The sequence below is a fragment of the Protobothrops mucrosquamatus genome, unplaced genomic scaffold (assembly GCF_001527695.2).
Source record: "Protobothrops mucrosquamatus isolate PMUCROS unplaced genomic scaffold, P.Mucros_1.0 scaffold80, whole genome shotgun sequence".
NCBI lineage: Eukaryota > Metazoa > Chordata > Lepidosauria > Squamata > Viperidae > Protobothrops > Protobothrops mucrosquamatus.
Window position 1 is genome coordinate 169,289 of NW_015386457.1, and position 25,408 is coordinate 194,696.

Sequence of the window (25,408 nt, forward strand, 5' to 3'; positions counted from 1 at the left end):
ACAAACTAAGGAAAGGATTCCAGATATCTCTATGGGATCTGAATCAATAAAAATGAAAATGTTATTGACCTAAGCAATATTGATTGTAATTTGGCATAACCCACTGAAAATGTGACTGAGAAACTCAACTTGCAGCTACACTGATCAACACACTACACCCATTATCTAGTTCCCCAAAGCAATTACGGATATTTCTTCTCTTCCTACAACATGTTCAAATTTGGAAGCTATTTTCCATAACATCAGAGTAGTCTAATCAAAGAGCCAAAATGCCATAGGTCAGACAGGTTTATGGAACAATAGTCTTTGATGAAGCTTGTGCTATGTGGCTAGAGGCTTCTTCCTGAAGTTTTTTTCCCAATCAGAAATTGAAAGCTGATGAAACAATGGACTCCTTGTGGCCTGCCTTGATTGACAAGGGTGTCCCACTGAATCACTGGCAGATGGAAGCAATCAATTCTTTACCAATAAATGGATTTGCTGCCTCAAATGTAACAGCTGTGAAGAACTTTAACAGATGTAAGGGCCTTTAAAATGGTAATTAAGGCAGTTAGCTTTTATAGTTGATGAATACAACAGATCGAAAATCGAGTAAGCCCCAATAAAATATTGTGACTTGAAAAATTCTATGTATGAGTTGCTGCTCAAATGTATAAGCACATCATACTGAGACAACCCTAGTAAGCTGGTAAGTATAAATCTACCATTTGTTAAAATTCTGCTATGCATACTATGTATTTCAACAGTCTTGCAAATGAGACTGCGTTTCAACAGTAATGTATTTCCACCTTTTGAACAGGCACAACCAATAACTTGTCACCAATTGCTAGTTTATCTTTAGAGTTTTTAAGTTAAAAAATGTTCTGGGAGTCTCAATGTTTGCATGTAAATATCAACAGCCATCTCATTTTGGAAATAACTGGAACGAAATACACCAAGTTGTTGCTGTATGAATATAGTTACAGTGAAGAGAGAAGTAACTAAGATGTTATTTATAAATTATTCTAATACATTTTCCTATGTTCTCCAATTATCTAAAGATTTTATCTTTTCTTCATATCATGAATGCTTATGTAAAAATGTCCAAATCTTGAGAGATCTCATGAGAGTGCAATGTTTTAATGCAAAAGCTCATTCTTAGGTGTAGTACAGTGACATCATTGAAACCTTGAGATTTAAGACCTTTCCAAGATTACAATAAATGTTATTTAAAATATTTTATATTTCAGTTTCAGAAAGTGACACTCAGGTGCCAGTAGGACCATGTTATTAACTAGGATCCTAAGATACAGTGAGAAGTCCACATATATTACTGTAACTCAAAGATAAACAAACTAAAATGCATCTGTTGAGCTGACTTACATATTATGTATGTTAAACTATGTATGTAAATCAGGCCAGCAAATGCTCTTTGGTTTTATTCCTCTTCATTCTTCTAATGTATATCTACTTGCCAATGATACTTGCCTGATCACTGTAATAAAGCAAAGTCCAATAGGTACATTTTCACAGCTTTTTTCAGTGTGGAAGGATTGACATAGTCTTGAGGAACATAGCTGTCACTATAGCCAACTAGATTTCTCAGCTCTTCTATAAAAGTAACCTTAGGCTTAAGCACCAACCACGATGTAATTATTCTGCCTAAGAACATCAACTAATCTCATCACAGGAGGTTATAAATTCAGCCTGGCAGCATCACTTCAGTCCATTTCAATTTGTCTAATAGCTGAAACAGTGAAACAGAAATACCTGACTGCTTCCCCTGTTGTAAATATTCAGGGTTTTTTTTAACTGTTCAAGGTAATTTTCCACTCTTATTTTACTCTAATTTGCATATTTTATGCATATTTCTAAAAGGAACCTGGCAAAGAAAATATTTTGTATCTGAGAACAAAAACCGTTATGTTTTTAAATTGAAGATATAAGAAGGGATCATGCTTAATTTACTGAAACCAGTGAGGCAGAACCCATTTATTTCCCTGGTCCATTATAAATCTAGAAAATCACATTATCATTACATCTTTGAAACAGCCACAATAGCTGATAAATGTTGTAAGTGGCAAACACTTCAATTTTCAAGTTCCCAAATTATTCAATTGTAACTAGAAAATATAATAATCACAAATGGAAAGCTATCCATTTCATATACAAAACTGTGCTTGAGAAATATCAAGCCATTTCAGGCTGGGTAACATGTCCATTAATTTAAATTAAGACTGAAAGGCTTAATTTAAACCTGTATGGTCCTATATTGTACAGGTAGTTCTTGACTTACAATCATTTCTTTAGCCATCATCCAAAGTTACAACAACATTGAAAAAAGTGACTTATGACTGGTCCTCACACTTATGACTGTCATACCACTCCACAGTCAAGTGATCAAAGTTTCAGCACTTGGCAACTGTCATGTATTCACAAAGGTTGCTGTATCCTGGGGTCATGTGATTGCTATTTAGTTATTTAATGGTATAATAATAATTATAATATATAATAAATCATTAGCTCCTCTCAGGTGAACTGAATAATTTCTCTGTATTACTGCAAAGCTCCACCTCTTACTTATTTGGTACATAGTAAAATTATTTATCATTGGTTAGCAAATATATTCTGCACCTTCATGGAAAAAAGGAGCTCTGGTCATTACACATATATGTCAAGAATTCAAAGTAATGAAGTAACCTAAAAAATAAACATCACTGACAAAAATTAAATCCAGTAGATTAGACATGTAGTTTAAGTTTCATTAGGACAGTGTTTTTCAACTTTATCAGTTTTAAGATGTGTAGATATCAACTCCCAGACACCTTCAGTCAGCATGCTGGCTGGGAAATTGAAATCCACACATCTTAATATTGCTGAGGTTGAGAAACACTAAATTAGGAGAACAAGGATTACTAAACAAATACATCATCTGGAGTAGGATGGACTACTCTGGCCATCTGACATCCCCTTCTGCCTGCTGAAGCCATTGGATGTGTATTTTTTTCAAGATCTGATGGTCAGGCAGAGAGGTGGACCTCCCTTCCATTGAAAACGGAGCAGAAAAAAGGGATGCTGAGAGGGAAGGGTATCTAAGGGGGATGATAGCTACAATTATATCGCCTATGCCCTGCAGTTTTTTTTACATGGACCATGTCACAATTCATGTAAAAAGTGTGTGTCCCTTTGATGGCATCCTTCTGGCTGCCCTATTTTCTTTTTTCTTTTTTACTTCATTCCTGCAAACAAAAAGGTTTCAAGTTGTACTCCAGAAACAACAGAAGGTGACTTAACTCTGAAGGTAAGTGAAGTCTAATACAATGAATTTAGGGGTCTTAACAACCTTCCTCTCATTTCTGGGCTGAGTGGAACTCAGATTCAGCACAAATTCAGCCAGTTTAATATTGGGCTCAGCTGTCTTGGTCCTTTTGGAGATATAGAATTGGGCTGCCTCTTAATCAATGTGTCAAGGGAAAGCCTGTTTGATTATCAGGATTTATTGCACCCTGTAGTTGCCTCTTGGGAGCCCCGATGTGGAGTCACATCACTACTAGCTGAAAAATGTGTGAACAGAGCACAGAAGAATGAAATGCAGCAATCATTCAAAGAGCAGCTGGGTGAGAAAAATGTTTACATGAACGTTACTAGTCTGCTTAATTGTAATCTGTTTTGTACTTGGCACAATAGCAAATACAAAAAAAAAACATTTATACTTTTTGATATGCCATGACAGAACTGCATCTGACAAAGCAGACCATAGGGCAAAATAAATGTGTTAATTTGCCATAGGACTGTTCTTTTTACACCTATACCGGGACATTGAGTGATGACCACAATGTGAGATGTTTTTAAAGCAGAATCGACTTGTATATCTTAACAGATGCTCTAATTCTTGTGTCCCTAAGCCCGTTGTAAACACTCATTCACAGCATGTGGGAATAATTGGAACAATATGAAGGAATGTAAATCTCAAACATCATCTGATAGATTTAGTTAAGAAAAAGAGTATGGAGGAATACTGCAGGGGAATAAATAAAGATTTTTGATGGCCCTGCAGTTCAATTGGAATTAAGATGATAGAGGTTGATAGCATTAGCCAGGAGTTCTTTATGGAACACAATTGGTTGAAATGTGTGTGAATCCCCCCTCCCCAGGTTGTCAAGATGAATGAGGACATGGTGGGGATGTTTCTACTTAATCAACATTGGATTGTTGAGGTCAGTTAGAGGAAGTGGCCATTTATAATCCTAAAAGTCAGCTTTTCTTTAATGTACAGGTAGTCCTTCTCTTACAACAGTTCATTTAGTGAACGTTCAAAGTTACAATGGCATTGAAACAAGTGACTTATGAACATTTTTCACACTTATGACCGTGGTAGCGTCCCTGAGGTCAGGTGATCAAAATCCAGACACTTGGCAACTGGTTCATATTTATGACGGTTGCAGTGTCCCAAGGTCATCTGATCACCTTTTGCAACCTTTTGACAAGCAAAGTCAATGGGGAAGCCAGATTCACTTAACAACTATTCCACTAACTTAACAACTGCAGTGATTTACTTAATGACTGGGGCAAGAAGGATTGTAAAATGGGGCAAAATTAACTTAACAAATATCTCACTTAAAAACAGAAATGTTGGGCTCAATTGTTGTAAGTCGAGGACTACCTGTTCTCATACAATTGCCTCTATAGATGGTTTACAATAGGGCTGAGCAAAGTATATGAAGGATGCTTAGCAAAATACACTGGGATTAAGGAAAGATGACTCCTTGAAATGTTTAGGCAGACTGGCTGCAGGTTCTACAAAGGTTTTCCCATGTCATCTCCCCATCTGCAGCCAACCTGGCAGAGCTTTGAAGTAATTGACCTGAGCTTTTGGAGAAACAGTTAACTCATTGGTTTTGAGGAGGGTGCTTTGTTCACACGAGAACTGAATGCTTTGTGACAGTTCTAGTTTAATTATTTAAGGAATGTTAATATATTTTAAAATACAATGATAAAATACATTAAAGAAGAGAAAGAAAACATATTAATCCAGTGTTCATGGAGAGAAGGGAGATAGTTTCTTGAATGTTATAACAGTAGATACCTCATTATTTTTCAGGAAGGGAGAGGGAGAATATTCTCAATACGTAGGCACCATCACACCTAGGAACAGGTAATTGCACAAGATATTTTGAGTGTTGGGGGATTCATCAGTTTTACTTTGTGTTTATTGTATTATCCATTATGGGGGGGGGGGGAAGAGGAGTCCACAATTTGGCTTTCATCTAATCACACCTGGCAGATAGTATGTGGTAGTATATTTTGGTCAACCCCCTAATTATAGGGAAATTGGAAGATTTCTTGCTTAGCCCCTTATTGTTGAATGTAGAAGATAGAACCCAACCTTTGAGCCTTGGAAACCAATGCAGTGAAGGATCGGGGCCCTCTTGGAAGGAAGATGATGACATGCACACTACTTTGAATTGGGATAGTGTTATTTTCCAGTGTGAATCTGTTGGAACAAGGAACCTCCCACCTAGGCCATTTAATATTTTTTAATCCATTCATTAGCAAGATGGATATAACAGCACCCGCATAACATAGGACCAGATTATTTGAGGACTACCTCTTCCCAATCAAATCTACCTATTCCATCAGGTTAAGCAGGAGAGGTATGCTCCAGGTCCCATCTGTCAAGAAGCTACTTCTGGTGGGACCCAGATATTGTGCCTTTGCCACCGAGACTCCTGCCCTCTGGAATATCATTCCAGCTGAGGTGTGGTTGGCCCTATCCCTGCTTACCATCCAGAAAATCCTTAAAATATGGTTTCTCCATCAGCCTTGGGGATCCAATGGTGAGTCTGCCAGATGGCTGTGTGAAGTCAAGTGATACTGTGTTTCCCCAAAAATAAGACCCACCCAGAAAATAAGTCCTAGCCTGATTTTTTAGGGTGCGCCTAATATAAGCCCTACCCCAAAAATAAGCCTGGGGAGTAGGCATGGCCAGCACAGGAGGCGATGAGTGCATGGGGGCTGACATGTCCAGTAGCAGCCACAGCCTGCACAGCACAGGTAAGTCTGAGAGCAGAGGCGAGGGTAAGGCAGACGATCCGGATGCACTGCACAGAGCATCTGGATCGCCTGCTGGACCACACTGTACGGGAGACCCCCTTGTGTTATGCATACACACGTTTATGGCAGCCAGAATAATGTTTTTGAATCACCTGCACTCGCCAGAGCTTCCTCAGTCAACAGAGGCAGGTTCTGAAAAAGCAGCAGCCCAGGGAGAGGAGGAATCAGGCTGTAACCACTGACTTTCACACACATATTCTCCACTCCACCTCAATCTCTCATCACTCCGCACTGAGTGTTGAGGAAAGGTGAAAGCAGAGCTCAAAAGCGTGACCCCCGTTGACGAGGAGCCGGTGGAGGCCTCTCTGAGGCAGAGAAAATGGCAGCGCCTTATGCTGACTGGTCTCACAGCCCTATCATCATCACCGCCCTCCCCACTGTATTTAGTAAAAGAATGTTCAGGTCTTAGTGCCTCTCCCTCTTCTCACGGTGTGATTCTACGGGCGTCAATCCCTATTTCCATTTACTTACTTAAGGCTTATTTCTCTGTAGATTCGTACACATACACATACTCACACACACTCAAATGTCAGCTCTGAATGTAAGAGACTTATTCCTGAGTTAGGGTGTACCAGAGCTTGCAGGAGGCTCACGCAGCAGCACTGGCGGCAGGTGGAAGTAGAGGCACTGGGGGAGGCAAGCGATCCCGACACGTGACCCACTCTGTCCCACTGTCTCTCGGCTTGCACGTCAGGATCGCCTGTTTTGGCGCTACCTCAGGCAAGCCAAGAGACCATTGGATGGAGTGGGTGGTGCATCGGAACCACCTGCCTCCCCCCTTGCCTCTGCTTCCGCCTGCTGCCTCTGCCTTCGTGCTTCAGCTTACCTGCGCTGCTCCAAGAATCCTGCGGGATGCGGCTACTGCCGGACACCATTGGCCCTCGTGCGCTCACTGCCTCTTGTGCTCATGCCAGGGGATGGGGCGCCAGGCCAGAGTGATCATCCTGATATCGTGTTTCCCTGAAAATAAGCCCTAATGCATCTTTTGGTGCAAAAAAAATAAATAAAAAATAAGACCAGGTCTTATTTTTGGGAAACACAGTAGTTGTTCTACTGAAATTTTTGGATTTTCTGTTCTTCTCTTTCATTTCTTCTCATGTTTTATGTGTCACCCAGAGCCACCTTTGGTGAGATGGGTGGCTATATTAATATGCTAAATAAAATAAATGACCCATGAGCTAATCATCTGTCATACACTATAATCCAATGTTGTAATACACATAATATGTGTGAAAATTCTAAGGTTTACAGAAATACTTCTACAAATAAGCTACTGTAGCATTAGCATCCAGAAAGCAAGTCTGATGAAGATTCACCAGGTCTCGGAATATTAAAGTTTAAGTTGGAAAAAGAAAAGGGAAAAATGAAAAGCAAAACTGGAATCTTGAGGGAGAACAGAATAAAAAGCCATAGAAGAAAGGGTGACCCAGTTAGTATTTTGAGCAGCTGCCGCTTCCAGCAATCTTCCTAAATTGTAGACATGGAGATGATAATGCAGATATGAACAATGACAGTTCCTCTTCATTTTTGATTGGAGCTCCCCCAAGTGGATGTTAAAATTATGGAGAAGAAACCAATGAAATTAAATTCATAATATGTTTGACTAACTATAGTCAGTTGGAAATAAAACTATTGTCAGTAGAATTTTCTTCCATGTCAATGTATTTAGGATTATAGATTAAATGAAGAAATTAGGTGGCCTATTAATATTCAAATTCTCTCAAGAAATTTCTATGGGTTCTGAGGTTGTGAATAATGCAAACCGTAGTCTGAATCAACATATTATTTCTTGACCTTTTTCAACCCAATAGAAGTGTAGTAGTATTTTTATACAAACAATAGTATATTACTCTGTCCCTACAGTTCTTTAGTTAAGATCTTCTAGAGGGAGTAAGTTCTATGAAATCAGTGGAACATTTATAAATAGAGGGAATTAGATTGCATACCATTAAATTTATATTACGGTAGTAGCAAATTCTACTGAGTTGTGTTGAGTCACAAATATAAAATGTAGGTCTAGGGCTTTAGCTTAACTGATTTTTATTTGAATTTAATTGAGTTAGAAGTTTGGTTTTTCCATGAATTAGTGTATCTGTACCAATGCAAAGTATTTTACATCTTCAAATGATAATCTGATGTTATCTACGTGTGTCTTTAATATATATTGAATTTGTATATGGATAAATATATAAAATAATTTAAAAAGGCCAATAATAAACAATAATTGTTTAGAATTCAAAGCAAAGCAAAGCAGTTTATCATATTTAAAACTTTTTAATAGAAGAAACAGATCATTAAAAAGTTTTGTTATAATTTGGTGAATAATAAAAACTACCTTCTCACCTTTTGATAATTCCTGAATATCAAGATCACTTTCTGGAAAGCTGATGTTTTCTCCCTGTGCTCCTCCTTCTTTCCATCTTAAAATAACAGCTGGGGAAGATAGATATATATAGGTATGTCTCTTATATATCCCTGTATAATCTTTATTTACTGCTTGCGCAACAATTTTGTTATGTGTGGTTTCTCTGCTTCTTAATTTACAAGCAACTCTTCTCAAACCATTTAATGCAAGATATCCATTTCCATCTGCTACTTGTGCTGTCTTAATATATTTCTCACATTTTTTCAAGTTTCCATTACAGTTTTAATAGTTTTAAATAATTTTGTTTCCTTTTTCAATTAGCTTTTGCTTTGGTTCTCCTTTACGCTGATAATACTGACTTCCCTTCATCCAGGAATCGAAGTGCATTAAATTTTAAGTATTGTGCCTTTTATGTTTTCCTGGCCATGCTGTAGACAAGCTTCACTGAAATTTCAGAATGGAGTGAAAGTTTGGGAAATGTTCCAAACTTTTTTGTCTCACGTTCTTCATGGTTAGCAAACAAGTCAATTTAATATATATTATGGAAAGACGCAATCTAACTGCAACTAATTCCTCACTTTCATGAATGAAACATTATTCCCATTCATTCATTCATAGTTTCACCAATGATTAGCCTGGAACTGTTTCCAATCTTCTTTCAAGACATGTATTTAAGCATTTACAAATAACAGTACAAGGACTGAATTACAAAACAGGATGAGTTCACTTCTTTACAGAAGCAGTTTACTGCCTGCTTAGCAGGGAACTAAAATATTTTCACTTCATCTGAACGAGTTTACTGCTTTTCCTGTAAAGCTGAAGTCATTTTGGGCAGCACAGATGAGGCTTCCTTCAGAGAAGTCAGCTAATTACTAATATTTCTTTCTTTTTTTTTGGCTTTCTTCTTTGATAATTTTAATACTAGTTCATAAAAAGTTAGAGAGCTATACTTGTCCGAAGATCAAGCTTAACTTCAAAATAAAATTCACGCAAGTTCTTCTTTATAAAAAATGGTCAAAAGATTAGAACTTCAGTCTTCAGTGACAAAATAAAGTATGCAGTCCGCTTTCTTGTAGTGAAATTGTTTTTTTTTTCTCCAAACTTTGTTATATACACGGTTACATTGTTCTAAAAGATAAACATTTCTAGTCTTCTCTCTGGGCTGAAAAAAGAAAACATAATACAAAGAAGAAGCTAAAGTTAGGAGCTTTATTTTTATTTTATTAATCAAATTTCTTTACCACCCATCCTGCTTGCATGCCTCTGGGTAGTTGAAATAAAGGCTCTCTTGTACAGACACAGATACGTAAATATGACTTTCTTTTCTAATATTCTCTTACCTTTTTAGGTATTACTATTAAAACATAGGAGAGGGAAGGACAGATTCTTGATTCTCCTCACTCACTCTCTGTCTTTTATGATATGCCAGGGGTAGGCAACCTTGGCTGTTTTATGACTCGTGGACTTCAACTCCCAGAATTCCTGAGCCAGCCATGCTGGCTCAGGAATTCTGGGAGTTGAAGTCCACGAGTCATAAAACAGCCAAGGTTGCCTACCCCTGTGCTAGGCCCTCCATTGGTGCTAATGGATGACCTTTCTAAAGAACTCCTAAGTCTGATCTAGAAGGACATGTTTTTAGCCACTGAAGCGTACAGGTTATGTATGCTCCATGTGAATGTGTTGTGTGTGCACCTGAATGCGTGTGCCTGAATAGGTGTAGATATTGGGGAGTGTTACAATGGCCAAAAATGGAATTCCACACATATCCTGTGGGAACAACATGAGCCAATCATTTCTAGCTCCAAGCTCAGTTGTAGTATCTCTCTGCTATTATGTGGAATGGCTGTATCACAGACATTATAGTGGGCTGGTTTGCGGTGGACACAAGCCCTGAATTTTCTTTGTGTGGAAAATAAAATATTCAGTGGGAAGAGAACTAGAACACATAGGCGATAACATGTAATTTTGCTCTGTTTGAAAGACTATGAGAGCCGGTTTGGTGTAATGGTTAAGGCTAGAAACCAGGAGGCTGTGAGTTCTAGTAGGAAGCTAACTTGGGCTAATCATTTCCTCTCAGCACTAGGAAGGAGACAACGCCAAATCGCTTCCAAAATCTTGCCAAGAAAACTGAAGGAAGCTGCCCAGGCAGTTCCCAGAAGTCAAGGCTGATTTGAAGGCACACATACACTCACAAAAGACTATTGTTGATAAGAATTATATCAGACATATTATGCATGCTTACTCAAAAGATCTCATTTTGATAAACAAACTTATTCCCAAGTCATTATGCATAAGACTGTAGCATTTCCCATTTTTGGGGGTAAGGAAACTTGATTTCAACCCTTAATGAATTCAGATAATATCTATTTGCCTTTTCATAAAACAACTCAGCATCAACTTACTTTGGTGTCTTTGTGATACGTTAGTGAAAACTTTGAAGCATGGATGACTTTAGTGAATGGCCAAAAAAAAATAAAAATCAAGGGGGTGGCTTATGTTCCTTTTAATATGCATGTGTGTGCACTAACCCACAAACATACTTAGTAAAAGGTTGGGTGCACATAACATTAGGTACATCAAAAGAACAACAACAAATTTAGAAACTCTAAAATTCCAGACTTGTGATTTGTAAGAAAGTCTGCATCAGTTTGCCAGCTCAGTTTAAGTGCAGCAATGAGAGTCACTTTGGGCCAACAGAGCATGGGCTGAGTCAGCATTCCTGGGGGAAGATATCCTTTCCACTGGCAGCTAGCAGACATTCTTTTCCCAGCCTGGCAGTTGCAGCCAATCTTCTCTGGATCAGGCCCAGCTAGAGACATGCCAGGCACAGTCCCAGAACTGAAGGAATTTCCCTGTTCTCCTTTAAAAAAAACTTTAATACTTGTTGAGTTGCACAAGGCCCATAACTTGATTTTAAAAAATCATTTTTAAATTACTAATAATGAAATTTTAAATAAGTTCAGACTACATCCAGAGAAGTAATGGGGGGAAAATGAGAGAGGAGGCTATCTAAATCCTTTCTGTGTAATGCTTTCCTTCCAAAAAATTATTTCACTATAATATCAAATCCCCCCCTAAAACAAGAAGAAATCATTTTAATGCTTACAAAATATCAGTTGTAATTATAAGTTACTAGTGAACTAGTGGTTAGCAGGTTTATATTATAATCTGTAAGCACATATATGTAGAGTCAATTTAGTTTGATTTAGTGGTTAAGGCACCAGTCTAGAAACCAGGATACTATCAGTTCTAGTCCTGTTAGGCAAAATACAGCCATGGGTGTCTTTGGGCTAGTCCCTCTCTCAGGAGAAGGATGTGACAAGCTGCTTGTGAAAACTACAGGAGACAAATGTTGGGAATAAAAAAAAATGACTTGAAAGCATGATTTTTAAGTATCTTTGTGACATGCTATTATACTTTATAGTTTCTATACTTTAACTAAGAAATATACATTTTAACTTATTGCTATTACATGTATCTGCAATTTACATTATTGTGCACAAATACCTGGTTTGGGAAAAGCTGCAGAAACCCCCCCCCCAATATGTTAGAAATTAGAAGGAAAATTGATGGTGGCCACAACAGTGCAGTCAAAACATTGCCTGTTTTTTATATGCATTGCCTGGGCATCTGTCATTTTGTCTTTTTTTTTAATCTGCTTTTTAGTTAAGCCTTTACAGTATTGTACCCCAAGCCACCTGGATCACAAGACATCAGTAGGCTCAATGAAAGAAGTGCAGAAAGAATAAGCAAGAAGAATGCTTACCTCTTGTAGCTGGATGGACACATTATGACCAAAGAATGAAAGCTAGAGAAAAAAATAAAAACAAAAATAAAAACTAAAAAAAGAGAGGAAAGGAAAATGGAAAGAAAAAAAGAGAGAAAGATTTTAAAGCACGCCTAGTAAGAAACCAGCAATGAGACTCTAGAGTAAGAGGCCGTAGTCTGTTGTAAAGTTGTGAAATAGGCTGGGATAGGACATTTTCCAAATTAATCTGCCCTCTGACAGATGTCATGTCTGTTGACATGAACAAAACATATAAGAAAGACAGAGAATGCAGGATGGCTCAGATTCCCATTTACTTTTGCTCTGTCCCTATCCATTTCCAGCACACAATCCCACTGGGCCCATTGATAGGATAGAAATTTAACAGAAAAGCAGAATAACAGAATTGGAAGGGAATGTGGAGGTCTTCTAGTCCAACCCCCTGCTCAAGCAAGAGACCCTATACATATAAATTTGGCAAGGAATTCTGGGAGTTTGATAGTTCTCTAACTTCTTGCAAAAAATAATGGTCTAGTAGTGCATCACACCGTTTTATCTACATATATAGAACTTGAAATGCTGCTGTTTCATTCACTTCCACGAACCATTCACCAGTAAAAAAAATTATTATGTTATGATTACTGTGATCAGATATTTGCAGTATACTTCATCTTAAATGTAGTTATTCATTTTTATGGGACATTTTTAGTGAAAAAGGACACCATTTCAGGCTTCTTCTATGCAATTGGATTTTTTCTAAATAAACTTTACTATCCAATGAACCTATTCAATAGTACCAAATGTAACCTTTTTTTTCCTTTTTGAAATCTTTTCTATGTGATGCTTCATATATTACATTTACTTATACAATTATTAATTTTATGGCTCTAGGAAGCTGGCAACACTAACTGTAATGCTGAAAACATACAAGAATTCTAGTTTTCTCATTGTTTTTAGGACCATAAAAACAGGCTAGAACAGCAATCTGCTTTTTGTTCTATTCTGAACAGGGAAAAGAAAAGACAAACTTGGGGAATTATTGCACTTTGCTGCAGAAAGCTAGTTTAGAAAAAATCTGCAAATATCTTGCCAACCAAATGCAAAATCCCAAAGAAAATAATATTCTTTTTCCTTCGTGTTATCAGAAACAGCTTTTGCATTTTAACATTACATGCATTTTTAAAATGTTGTATCCAATATCTATAAATGACTGAATTATTGGCACTAGGCCATGAAAAGCATAGGTGAAATGGTGTTGTTTTTATAGTTAGGAAGAACATAGAAAGAGCAGTATTTAGTTACAATGAAATAAATGATAATATCAATTAGACTTCATGGATAACTCTTTAATATGATGAGCATTCAAATTTATGCTCCAACTGTTGACGCAGGAGAAGATCATAAATCCAATTTTAAATTGACAGAGCATACAGTACAAGCAAGATGTGCTGCTTGGGATTGGAGGCTGAAATGCCAAAGTTGGAAACAAAAAAGAAGAAAATGCAGCTGGATTATAAGGCTTAGGAAATTTAAATGAAGCAGGAAACCGACGTTTGTCACTCCAATAATTTCTTCATAGCTAATACTGTCTTCAAATAGCCTAAATGATGCATCTCTCCCTGATGGGGTATATAGAAATCAAATTGACTATATTATTGTTAAAAGAATGTGGAGGAGCTCAGTTAAATCATCAAAGACATGGCCAAGTCCTGAATTGTTTACGTGAATAGTCAAAGTTAAGGTAAGGAAGAAGAAAGCCACTCTGTTTCCATGATATGATCTTGAATATACACCCACAATTTTCAAGGAGAACCAAAGAAATCACTTTAAAGCGAACTTCATTGATAGAGAACCAGCTGGATTATGGAATGAACTTAAAGGATGAATGTGAAAAGAGGCTGCTAAAAATGAAAACAGAGAAAAAAGCAAACTGCATGTCAGACAAAACTGTGAAAATTGCCAAGAAGAGAAGCCAAAGACCCCCCCAAAAGACAAAAGTCTCAGAAAAGAATTTAACAAAAAGTTTCAGAGCTGTTAGAAGAGACAAGAAGCAGTATTGCAAGAACGTACCTAAAAATACTGAAGATGGAAAAAGACATGGAAAAGCAAGAAAAATCTTCCAAAAGATCTCTAAGCTCAGAAGGAGGTTCCAACCTCAAATTGGTATAATAAAGGACACCAATGGACAGACAGTAACTGATTCAAAGGAGATCAAAGGACGATGGAAGGAGTATATATCAAGACATCTTAGAAGATATTCCTGGCTTACAAGAGCTTCCTGCACTAGAAGATGACATTGGATCAGCACTCCGGTTATTACCAAATTGGAAGGCTACAGAAACTGATGGAAAACTCATTGAAATACAGCAAGCAATAGAAGAAGAACAAGTCATATTTATATCCATGCTATGCTTGCAAATCTGGAGAACAACACATTGGCCAACTGATTGGAAAAGTTTAATCTACAGTGTAATAACAAGGACACTTGACAGAATGTGCAGGCTATTGTACAATATTTTTAATTTCACAAGCTAGCAAAATAATGCTTAAGATCATCCAATGCAAATTAGGGCCCTACATGGAAAAAGAGATGTCAGATGTTCAAGTTTACTATAGAAACTTCTGAAAAATACAACACATTATTCTGGATGCATGCTGGCAAAATTGAGAAAGGCAAAGAATACCAAAAGGAAGTCAGTAAGTACTTCGTTGATTATAGAAAAGCCTTTGATTGTGTCAATCATGTCAAATTGTAGAAAGTGCCCAGAAAATGAGAATCCCAGATCATCTCATTGTCTTCGTGAGAAACCTATACAGGTCAGGAAGTCACAATAAGGACAGAATTTGGGGAAACGGGCTGGTTGTAGGTTGGCAAAGGAGTGCAATAAGGATGCATACTCTCCCCTTATTTATTTAACCTATATGCTGAAATAAGGGATTGGAAGAAGATTGTGAAGAAGATGAGCAAAACTGGAGGAAGAAACATCAATAACCTGTGCTATGCTGATGATACTATTCTGATAGCTGAAGATGCAAAGGATCTGCAAGCCCTAGTATTAAAATTCAAAGGACACGGTGAAAAAAAAGGGACTAAAATTAAAGAAAACCAAACTAATGACAACAGGTAGAACAACCAGCCTTAGAACTGGCAATAACAATATTAAAGTGGTGGATAGCTTCTCCCTTTTAGGATCAGCCATCCACAGTCAAGGGAAAAGCAGTCAAGAAATACAGCACTTGGTAGACTAGCCATGAAGACCTTGGAAAAGATATTCAAATCTGCAATGTGTCTATATCTACAAAGATCAGAATTGTGCAAGCCATTGAATTCCCTGTGATGCTCTATGGAAATGAAAGTTGATCTTAAAGAAATAAGACTGAGAAAGTATTGAGACCTTTAAACTCAGGAGAAGATCACCAAGAAATAGGATTGAGAAAGTTTTGAGACCTATAAACTCAGGAGAAGACCACCAAAGGTATTATGGACAGCCAAGAAAACAAACTGATGGATCATCAAACTTCTCACTCTAGGCACAAATGACCAAGCTTAAATTATTCTATTTCAGAGACAGTATGCAAAGACCCAGCTCTTTGTAAAAGGGTCTAATGGTAGGAAAGGTGGAAGGAAAGAGAAGAAGAGGATGACCAACAGCAAGGTGGCTGGATTCAGTAACTGTGGCTTGGAGAATTGAAAGAACAAGTTAGGGATAGATAGTCATGGAGTAGATTCTGATTGCTAGAAGACAAAAGTTGAAAAGGGCACTTGTTGGCACATAATCAATTATTGTCAAAAAAAATTTCTGGACTTTGTTTCAGAACATTTGTATAGTCTATTGCATTGTACTGTATGATCTTGCTTTAAAGAATTGCTGGCAGGTGGTATGTTCAAAATATATGTAATCTAAAAAAATGCAGTAATGTTGGACATCCAAGGCAAATGTTGTCTAGTCAAGTTGATAGGAAGAATATCCTGCATTCAAAAACATTTCTCAAACCCAGCATCTTGTTATTTACAGGTAGTCATCAACAAAATTTCTGTTGCTAAGTGAGACAGTTGTTAAGTGAATTTTGTCCCATTTTATGACCTTTCTTGCCACAATTGTTAAGTGAATCACCACAGTTGTTAAGTTAGTAGTAACACAGTTGTCAAGTGAATCTGGCTTCCCCATTGACTTTGCTTATCAGAAGGTCACAAAAGGTCAATTGTCAAGCATTCGAATTTGATCATGTGACCATGGGGATCTGCAACAGTAATAAGTGTGAAAAAAGGTCATAAGTCATCTTTTTCAGTACTGTTGTAACTTTGAACTGCCACTAAATGAACTGTTGTAAATCAAGGACTACCTGTACAACTTTTTTTGAATGTAGCTTCATGTCATTGTTCAAGCTTTTCAGAGTTTTAACCATACCTTTTCTTCCAATTCCTTTATTTGTCTTTTTTGAGCTTCAATTCTTTCTTCTAGCTCCTTAATTCTCTGTGAAAATTAGAATTATGTAGGATTACTACATTTTTAGGGTTTCATTTAAGTCCACTTTTGACTCTTTGGTATGCTATGCTTTCGTGGAGAGAAAGGAACATATTATGAGCCATGATATGCTCAAAGTTAATACAATAACTCATGTAGCAACTTTCCTTTGCACAGATACAATTGTTAACTTCATAAAATGAGCTCCCTGCTTCAAGACTAGCCTCATGGTTTATAGCAGCCTGTTTGCAAATGTTTTCCTACTGTGATAATTACAGGGTCTGCAACTATTAAAGCTGTGAAAGTGACTATGTATTATGGATTGATGTGGCTGAGGACATCTGGAATCTCTAGGGCTGCTTGTTGCTGCAGTAGCCCCTTCCTTAAATGAGCTTTTTAAATCAAATTTAAATCGATTTTAATGTGCATGTTTTTACATTTTTAATTGCTGTTCTGTTTATCTTTTTCTGTTTTGTAAGCCACCCAGAGTTGCCATATTAGGGAAATGGGAAACATATACATTTAATAAGTAAATAAATTTAAGGTAAAGTTATTAATGCAGGTTCCAATCTACCCAGAGGTCACCAGGACCAGATGTTTAGACTTCTGAGCTTTCAGACTCATGCTGGAGCACATCCTCAGGGAACTTCTCTCTACCAGTGTGTGTTTGGGCTTTGGACTATTCTGTGTGTGGTATTTATATGGTGCCTGTTGTGTGAGGCTTTTTAGTTGTTGATTGGGGTGTTGATGGCTGGCTATTAAGTCTTTGGCTGTAGTTTCCTTGTGCTGCCAAGCCCTCACCTCCTAAGTATTTGATAAGCTGGTGGTAAATCAACACTCTTGTTGACTCACAAGGGGCTTCAGTCACTTCCCTGGCTGTTTTTGTGCCTGCTCGTCCAACAATCTTAGTAGCTGCAAAATTGAATGTATGTCCTTGTTCATTGCAATGTGAGGCTACCAATGAGTTTGGGTCTCCTCAACTGACCAGTCACTTGTGTTCTTGCACTCTGGTGGTTAAGCTTCCTCCTCTGAAAGCTTGGAAGACTAAACCTCTGGTCCCGGTGATCAACCCAAATTGGATCCTGCAATATTATCCTGGGACATGTATATTCGCCTTCATTTGTGAAAATTATTAATGGTATAAGCAAAACAAAAGTGACAATCATTGTTCTTCTTCCAGGAGGCATTCCTAGTGGCACAATATCCTATTTTGTCATACCTGTTGTGCATGTTGAATATGTTCCATCCTTTCTCGGAGAATCTGGGTGTCCCTTTCCCGGAGTTCACTCATAACCTGCCGTTTCCATTGTTCCACAGCATTTTTCAACTTCTCTCTCTCTTCTTCTGAAAGTATTTCTGACATTTTGGCTCCTGCTTCCTGCTGTAGCGCATCATAGAGCATGGCTTCCAATTCCAAAATGTGCTAAATGAATGAAAAATCAAGCTACTTTATTCCCATTAAGTTTGGGTGATGATGGGGGTTTAATATATTTTGTGACCATTTGTTCCATTGCTCCTTGTCTTTCCTTGAAAACATAGCAACGGACCTCTTCTCTTGCCTCCTTCTTTAATGCAGTACTAAAGTTATTCTTACAGAGCTCATCTATTTAAAGCTCAATCACAACCAACAGATCTTTTTTAGATGACTCAATTGTCACTCTGTATTTCAAGATCTTAGACAAGGAATCACTTTCAAGTCATTACTCAAATCACCCAACTTGCGGTCCATTTTCCAAACCTAAATGTAGAGTACCGTAGAGAGATGTGAAATATATTGCTTATTGATAGCACCACTAGATGGTACTCACAAGCTCACTCTCAAGTATACATATGGTTATGTAGTCTAAAGGTTTACAGGACTTCTAAATCTCATAATATTTCTATTCTCTCTCACATGAATTCATTAGCTTTGGCACAATTAATATTTTAATGGTTCAATGACCACAACACTATTTATAACAATATGATCATGTCTGCTGCTCAGAAGGGTTGAGGAAGAATTCTGGTGTAGAGGTAGATCTCTTATGGCCAGGCAGAACATGGATTACACCAGAGCAGCTGCCAATTGAACTTAATTTTTACCATACTGTGTAACCATCTCTGCCCAATGCCCTTCGCAAAATGACGAAAGATTATTGAACAAGCATTACGGTATATCTGCTATATTTAAACATGCAGCTAATCCTGTTGAACTAGCCCAGGGGTAGGCAATCTTGGCTCTTTTATGACTCGTGGACTTCAACTCCCAGAATTCCTGAGCCAGCTGGCTCAGGAATTCTGGGAGTTGAAGTCCACGAGTCATAAAAGAGCCAAGGTTGCCTACCCCTGAACTAGCCCATCATTTCCTTTTTAACCATTTCTCTTTTTAAATCATTCTGTTTTTTTCTGCTAAGGCAATAATTCTGCATGCATGTTCAATATGAATAGAACGTACAAAGAATCTCTATCCTAGTCAGAATCAATAATAACAATCTTCACATTGTTGTGAACAAATACTACTAATAAAATAATGGGCCTTGGGATACACTTGATAGATGGACAGAAATGCCGAATCCAGTCTAAACTGTATTACCAACCATAAAAAATAAAAGGTTGTGGAATGAATATCTTGTCTCCAAGTCCAGAAATAGCACAGAAAACTTTTATTGATGAGCTAAGCAAAAACTGAGTTATTTCCATATCTCTGCAATGTTTCAAAGGGAACACTAATCACAGCACGGGTTTGCCTATGACAATACAACACGCCATTCCATGTGAATTATTTAAAGTCTCTAAATGCTCCATTTTGTAATCTGTAATATATGATTAGGTGCTGAGTGGAGCATAACAACAAATTCTCAATGGATTAAAAATTAAATTTGAGAGAGTGAGTGAGTGTGCAAAAATTCTCAAGAGAGCACAAAGTGTTAATCAGCTATGGCTACATACAGTCAGTCATTAATTTGTGGCTTTTTCCAGCTCATAGTGATAGAAATCTGAGTTGCCAATATTTTGACCAAACGAGTCCCAGTTATCTTAATCTGATTCATCTGAACCATTCTCCCTACAGCTTTATGCCCCATTATATAATTTTATATAAAGTAAATATACTTTACTATACTTTTCTACCAGTGTATAGAGATACTTCTGTAAGACTCCATGGGGTAGATGAGCTGTAGTCCTGATCAAACCCTGTCTTTCAGAATCTACTGCTAGTTTCACGGAGGAAAAAAACATCAACAGATACTTCAGAAATTGCATCTGGAAATTTTGCCTTGAGGTTGAAAAAGGAGAGAGCTCCTTTTTACCTACTCTGATCCAAACTGATTTTCGTATAATCAAATTACAATTAAAAAAAAAATCAAAACCAGTTCCTAGGAATTAAATCTGTGTGTGCCAAATCCCAAATGTAATGCAGGTTCACTTTAATTAATGAATCTTTTACACTACCTCTCTGCGATAGAAAGTCTTTCAAGCTATGTGACCCAAAGATTTCAAGAGAGGTTCTCAGAACCATTTGAATTTAAGGCAGTGTTTCTCAACCGTGGCAACTTTAAGATATGGGGATTACACCTCCCAGAATCCCTCAACTTGGGGAAAATGAACCAAAGTAAATTTTGTCCATAGACTTTCATACCTACCTTATGTGCTTGATCTAAAGACTGCTTCCTGTAATCCAACTCATCATCCAGATACCCCTTTTGTTTACTAAATAGGTCCTAAAAACAAGGAGATTTGGGTTATACTGATTTTCTCAGGAAATACAATATGCAGTCACTGATTTTTAAGTGTTTGATGAATCTTTGCACTACCTTTTCATTTTCTAGGTCTATCATCTTTTGTTGGAGTGCTGATTCTGTAATGTCTATCTGCTGTAGCCACTGCAGAGAAATGAAGAAAGATCAGATTTGATAGGCATATGTAGGGTTTGTTGACCTTGACAACTTTAAGCAGTATGGACTTCAATAAAGGAGAATATTTGTAGCTCAGGGTTGAAATGAGGGGTCCTTGGTGCTCCCTGAGCTTTGCTATTTTCTTGTAGACATTTCATTACCCAAACTAGGTAACCTAAATCAGTGCTAGTAAGGTGTGAAGTAATGAAACATCTGCAAGAACACAACCAAGCTCAAAGAAGTCACGTACGGACTTCAGCTCCCAGAATTCCTCTGCTAATATGCTGGCTGGGAAATTATGGGAGCTGAAATCCACACAGCTTAAGGTTTCCAAGGCTGACGAACATTGAGCATATCAGACACTGCATAACTTTGACTGTTGGTTTTATAACAAAATATCTCACTATGCTCGATATCTTTAAATTTGACAATTCAATTATCACAATCTTATTTAAGCATTGTGATTTAGCACAGATAATTTGATCTTTGGACTCAATCTCTCACATAAAGGAGCCGAACATAATGCCCGCATAGTTATATTGTTAGATACTAACTGTAAGCCTAAGTTATAGTATGATATTTCTGTACCCAAATCTAAGGCACTTCCATTTTACAAACATGAAAAAAAATATTTAGGTGAATGTAACTGAGCCAAACCAGATACTGATCAGCAAGCAAATATTCTTAAAAATGTTTTGTAAGAGAGAATAGAAAATTAGGGATAGAGGGAACAGCTTGAATTATTTTAAAGATACTAGCTATGAACATACCACTTTGCTTCATTTTGTTGCTTATCCCACTCATATCAATTTAATAGCTATAGATATTTAAAAGGAATTTGGTTGGAAATGGTATTTACAGCTTTAGTTACTCTAAATTTTGGTTACTTCATCCCAGCATCCCAGCAACCATACATACAGACAGAATTGTTTCTGTATGTTGCAGAATATGATCTGACAGCCACCCTACCAGTTATACTGGTGACATGGAGCTCTGAATGTCATTTTCAGGCAATGATAAAAGTAATTTGTACTCTGTTTCCCTGAAAGTAAGACCTACCCACAAAATAAGCCCTAGCTTGATGGTTTTTGGGGGTGGCCCTAATATAAGACCTACCCCCAAAATAAGCCCTAGTTTTGGGGCGAGGCCCACACCTAAAAATCAAGCTGGGGTGGGGGTGTGGAGCTGCCCCACGTCCCACGCACCCACTTACCTTGCAGCCAGGCCTCTCCTAGCCAGCCCACTTCTTCTGCCGCGTCTTCTGCAGCCAGGCCTGCATTTCTCAGTCACAGGCCTTTCCAGAAGGCCACTGCAGCCGAGAACCGAGCTATGGATTGAATCCATAGCTTGGTACTTGGCTGCCTAGGCCTTCCAGAAAAGCCTGACTGCTAAATTCAGGTTGGAATGCAGCCGCAAAATGAAGCTGCTTCTTCAGCCGCAGAAGAAGTGGACCGGCTGGATGGGATTGTCAGTGCGGGAGGTGAGTATAAAAGACACCCCCTGCAAATAAGACCTGGTGCCTCTTTTGGAGGCAAAAAAAAAAAAAAAAAAAAAAANTTTTGGAGAAAAAAAAAAAAAAAAAAAAAAAGACCCGGTCTTATTTTCAGGGAAACACGGTAGGATCAAATCTTAGATACATTTTTGAAGGCAAGGTTAAAGAGGATGTCAAACCTGCTATATATGCTCTACTTTTATAAATCATGATACAGTAGTGTTGCATCAGAGAATAAGTTATGTTAATGTAACTGGACACTGAATCCCTCTCGGCAAAAGAAACCACACCCCCATTACCTTTTCTGCCAGTGTCAAAACTGTTCTTGCTTGTATGACTACAACTTGCTCCTCATTCGTTAAATTCTAAATTAAGAGCAGAATAAAAGTATTATCACAGCCTACGTCTCTGCACTGTTTTCCCGTTTCCGAGGCTGCTCTTATCCTGAATATTTAAACATTTCTTAAAACTATAAATCAAAAATAGTACTTTCTTAGGATAGTACAGATTGCAATTTCAAGATAACATTCCACGATCAGGAGGTGTTGAAATGGGTTGATGTCTGCAAGCCACTTCAGATAAATACACAGACGTTGGCTTACTCCATCTCTGAAGTATCAATTATGAATTCTCAATAAATATGAGAAGAAACATGATGATGTAAATAAACATTATTTATTTAGGTCTATTCACTTCCAGATGTTAAAACTTGGAAATCTGGAACTGCAACAGTAAATCACATCTCTGACTTTATGAAACAATACAGGGAACAAATCCTAAAGTCATTTGAAGGTATCCTGAAAAAACAGCCTTTTTATTTGTTTATAAGAAGCTCATTTGCACTTTATTTTCCCCCCTCCCTAATTTAACAAAAAAGATCTGGAGTTCTCCAATCCTCTCCTCTGAAAATAATTGCCTATTGGTTGCATTGAACATCTGCCCGTAAATACCTCAGTATCTGCAAATTAATCAATAGAAAGAAATGAGAAGCCTAATTTATGACCCACTCCGCTTCCCTCTCATCAGTGTAAATCTGCTAACTGCTGATGCCTAGATCAATCTCGGCAAAATGGAAAATCTGCCCTTTGGAATAGTCTCTCTCATTCCCAACGTTCATTTGGCTACAGTCCTGCTGGTATTTAGGAAAACATAAAAATATGACTATTCCCGCCAGGGTTGGGGCTGGGATGAATAAATTCACAATGAGAGAGAGTGTGAATGAGGGCCAGTTTGCCTATTTCTGATTTTTATGGCTGATTGTTATTGTTTTATCTTGATAGTTTTCTGTAAGCTGCCAGAGCCACCTTGTTAAAGTTGGACAGACCTATAAATTCTTTAAATAATGTTTTTAAAACATCTGGAAAGGGAAAGAATATATGATTAAGGCTCAGACAAACATAACTTCTCTTAAATGAAGGAAAAGGCTAGCCTGCTTTTCTTTGCTTCCAATTAGATATTGCCGTGACATATTGGGAAAATTAAATGGTGCCATAAGCAGTAAATTTAATAAACAAACAAACAAATAAATACACATAAATAAATAAATAAATAAATAAATAAATATGTTGAGGAGGCGCTAGAAAAGGATTTGGGGTCCAGATGAAGCCAACAGGCATTGGATTGTACAGACCATCTCAACATAAACAAAAATTAATTCATTTCAGTCATGCTTCTGTCTCAAACTGTGGTATGTTCTAAAACATCATTCTTTATACAATTAAAAGATTTTAAAAAGTAGCAAAGAATAGTAGAACACTAGCAAAACACTAGTAAAAAATATCCAATCCCCAAATTACAATATTAAGTTAGCTTGTCAACTCTACAAGGAACCTGGCTGCAGCCATTTTCTTCGTTCTAAGTTGCCACAGGATTGGGAGGGGGATGGAGGATTTCTACTAGTCTAAACATTTTACTGTCCTGTGGGAACCAAGGTCATTTCTGTCAGTTAGATAGGGGTGGGAGCATTTAGTTAGAAAGCCCGTCAAACTCTTCTGTTGGGGAACATAGCTAATTGCATAGCACTGGGGAGGGAAATTCAACTTTGTAATATTGTTGCTTTCTGAAGGGAACTTTAGTCTTGGTTTCACTGTTGACTATGTAACCAATAAAAATGTTCTTTGAGGAATCTCAAGCCTTGGAGTTCTGATTTATTTGGTCTTGTCTATCAGAACCCTGACATAGCTTGTGAAATATGTTAGACCAGGCATAAGTAACTTTATTGTGCCTGAAAATTACTTTCCATGTTATACCTTATCTGAAAGATATAACATGGAAAGGTATACCCAGTGGCATCATGGTCATGATCATTATTGTGACACACACACACTCCCAAAATTAACTCTCTCCACTTTGAGGGTTTTTGATAGGATACTGGGAGAGGCGATAGTGGCCTACAGATTATTTGTTACCAACTTCAGTCTTATTCCATGAGATTGGGGGCAGTATAATGGTTGTTGGTATAATGATATCACACAAGTGGGTGATATAAGGGTTAATGCATCTGTTTTCAGCCCTTAGCTACTTCATCCAGACAAAAATATTTAATCCTCCCCTAAACTCTAACCTAAACATTCTTGTTCTGTCCATTTCAGGGGGTCTCTGAGGGGTGGGGAGGACTGGGAGATTGCATGTGACCTGTGTCTACCTAACCCTGACTTACATGATTGACATTCTTTATAAACTAGGTGTGATGAAGTATCGGTCTGAAACAAAGACTTCTCCATGTCAAAATGTTACTTAATTATAACAAATAAAATCAATCACATTTAATGCAGCTTGAGCAAAAGAACAAAACACATTCACTGAAACATGCACAATTAATTAAAGGAACATACACTTACGGCGTTATCCCCTAAAATATCCAGCTTTTTCATCAACTCTGCTACTAGTATATCCTAACGGGAAAGAAATGGTCATGTGAAAAGAACACAATATTAGACCAAACGAGAAACAAGAATTAAAAATTGCAACAAGAGCAACTGGGAATTACTTACTGTTACGCCTTCTGCCTCACAATAGACTTGGAGGGGACTTTTCCCTTCCGTAAAAGGAATGTGATGAAAATTAATTGCTGGTGATCTTCTTTCTCTCTCCTACAATCAAATTATTTGTGCAAAAAAAAAAAGGTGTGGCTTAATCATCAGCTTAGCCGACAATACAATTTCATTAGTTAATTTTCCAATGTAAGCTACAAAAAATATCAAATATTTAAGTTGATAAATTAGAAACTTTGTTTAAAGATTGGTTTTGGCCACTTTGAGTGGCAGAAAATCATTAGCTGCACTGCTGCTCCTGAAGAAATGCAAAAAAAAAAAAAAAAAGAGAGAGAGAGAGAGAGAGAGAAAGAGAGTTTCT

At 37.4% G+C, this 25,408-nt stretch overlaps 1 protein-coding gene across 6 annotated transcripts in view; it reads right to left on the bottom strand.

Annotated features, from left to right (window-relative positions):
- Window positions 1-12,231: 12,231 nt before the first annotated feature.
- Window positions 12,232-25,408, bottom strand: part of JAKMIP3 (Janus kinase and microtubule interacting protein 3) — a 54,673-nt gene continuing 41,496 nt past the window's right edge. For 4 of the 6 annotated variants that reach the window (XM_029283422.1, XM_015812389.1, XM_015812388.1 and 1 more), the window contains 8 exons: window positions 25,048-25,146; window positions 24,895-24,948; window positions 22,354-22,419; window positions 20,482-20,550; window positions 20,311-20,388; window positions 17,910-18,113; window positions 16,634-16,699; window positions 12,232-12,297 (listed from right to left, as the gene is read on the bottom strand). In XM_029283422.1, coding sequence (XP_029139255.1) covers window positions 12,247-12,297; window positions 16,634-16,699; window positions 17,910-18,113; window positions 20,311-20,388; window positions 20,482-20,550; window positions 22,354-22,419; window positions 24,895-24,948; window positions 25,048-25,146 — 687 coding nt within the window. In that variant the 3' untranslated portion in view covers window positions 12,232-12,246. Of the gene's footprint in view, window positions 12,298-16,633; window positions 16,700-17,909; window positions 18,114-20,310; window positions 20,389-20,481; window positions 20,551-22,353; window positions 22,420-24,888; window positions 24,949-25,047; window positions 25,147-25,408 lie in introns of all 6 variants that reach the window. The other 2 variants (XM_029283421.1, XM_029283419.1) reach the window with 1 other exon arrangement.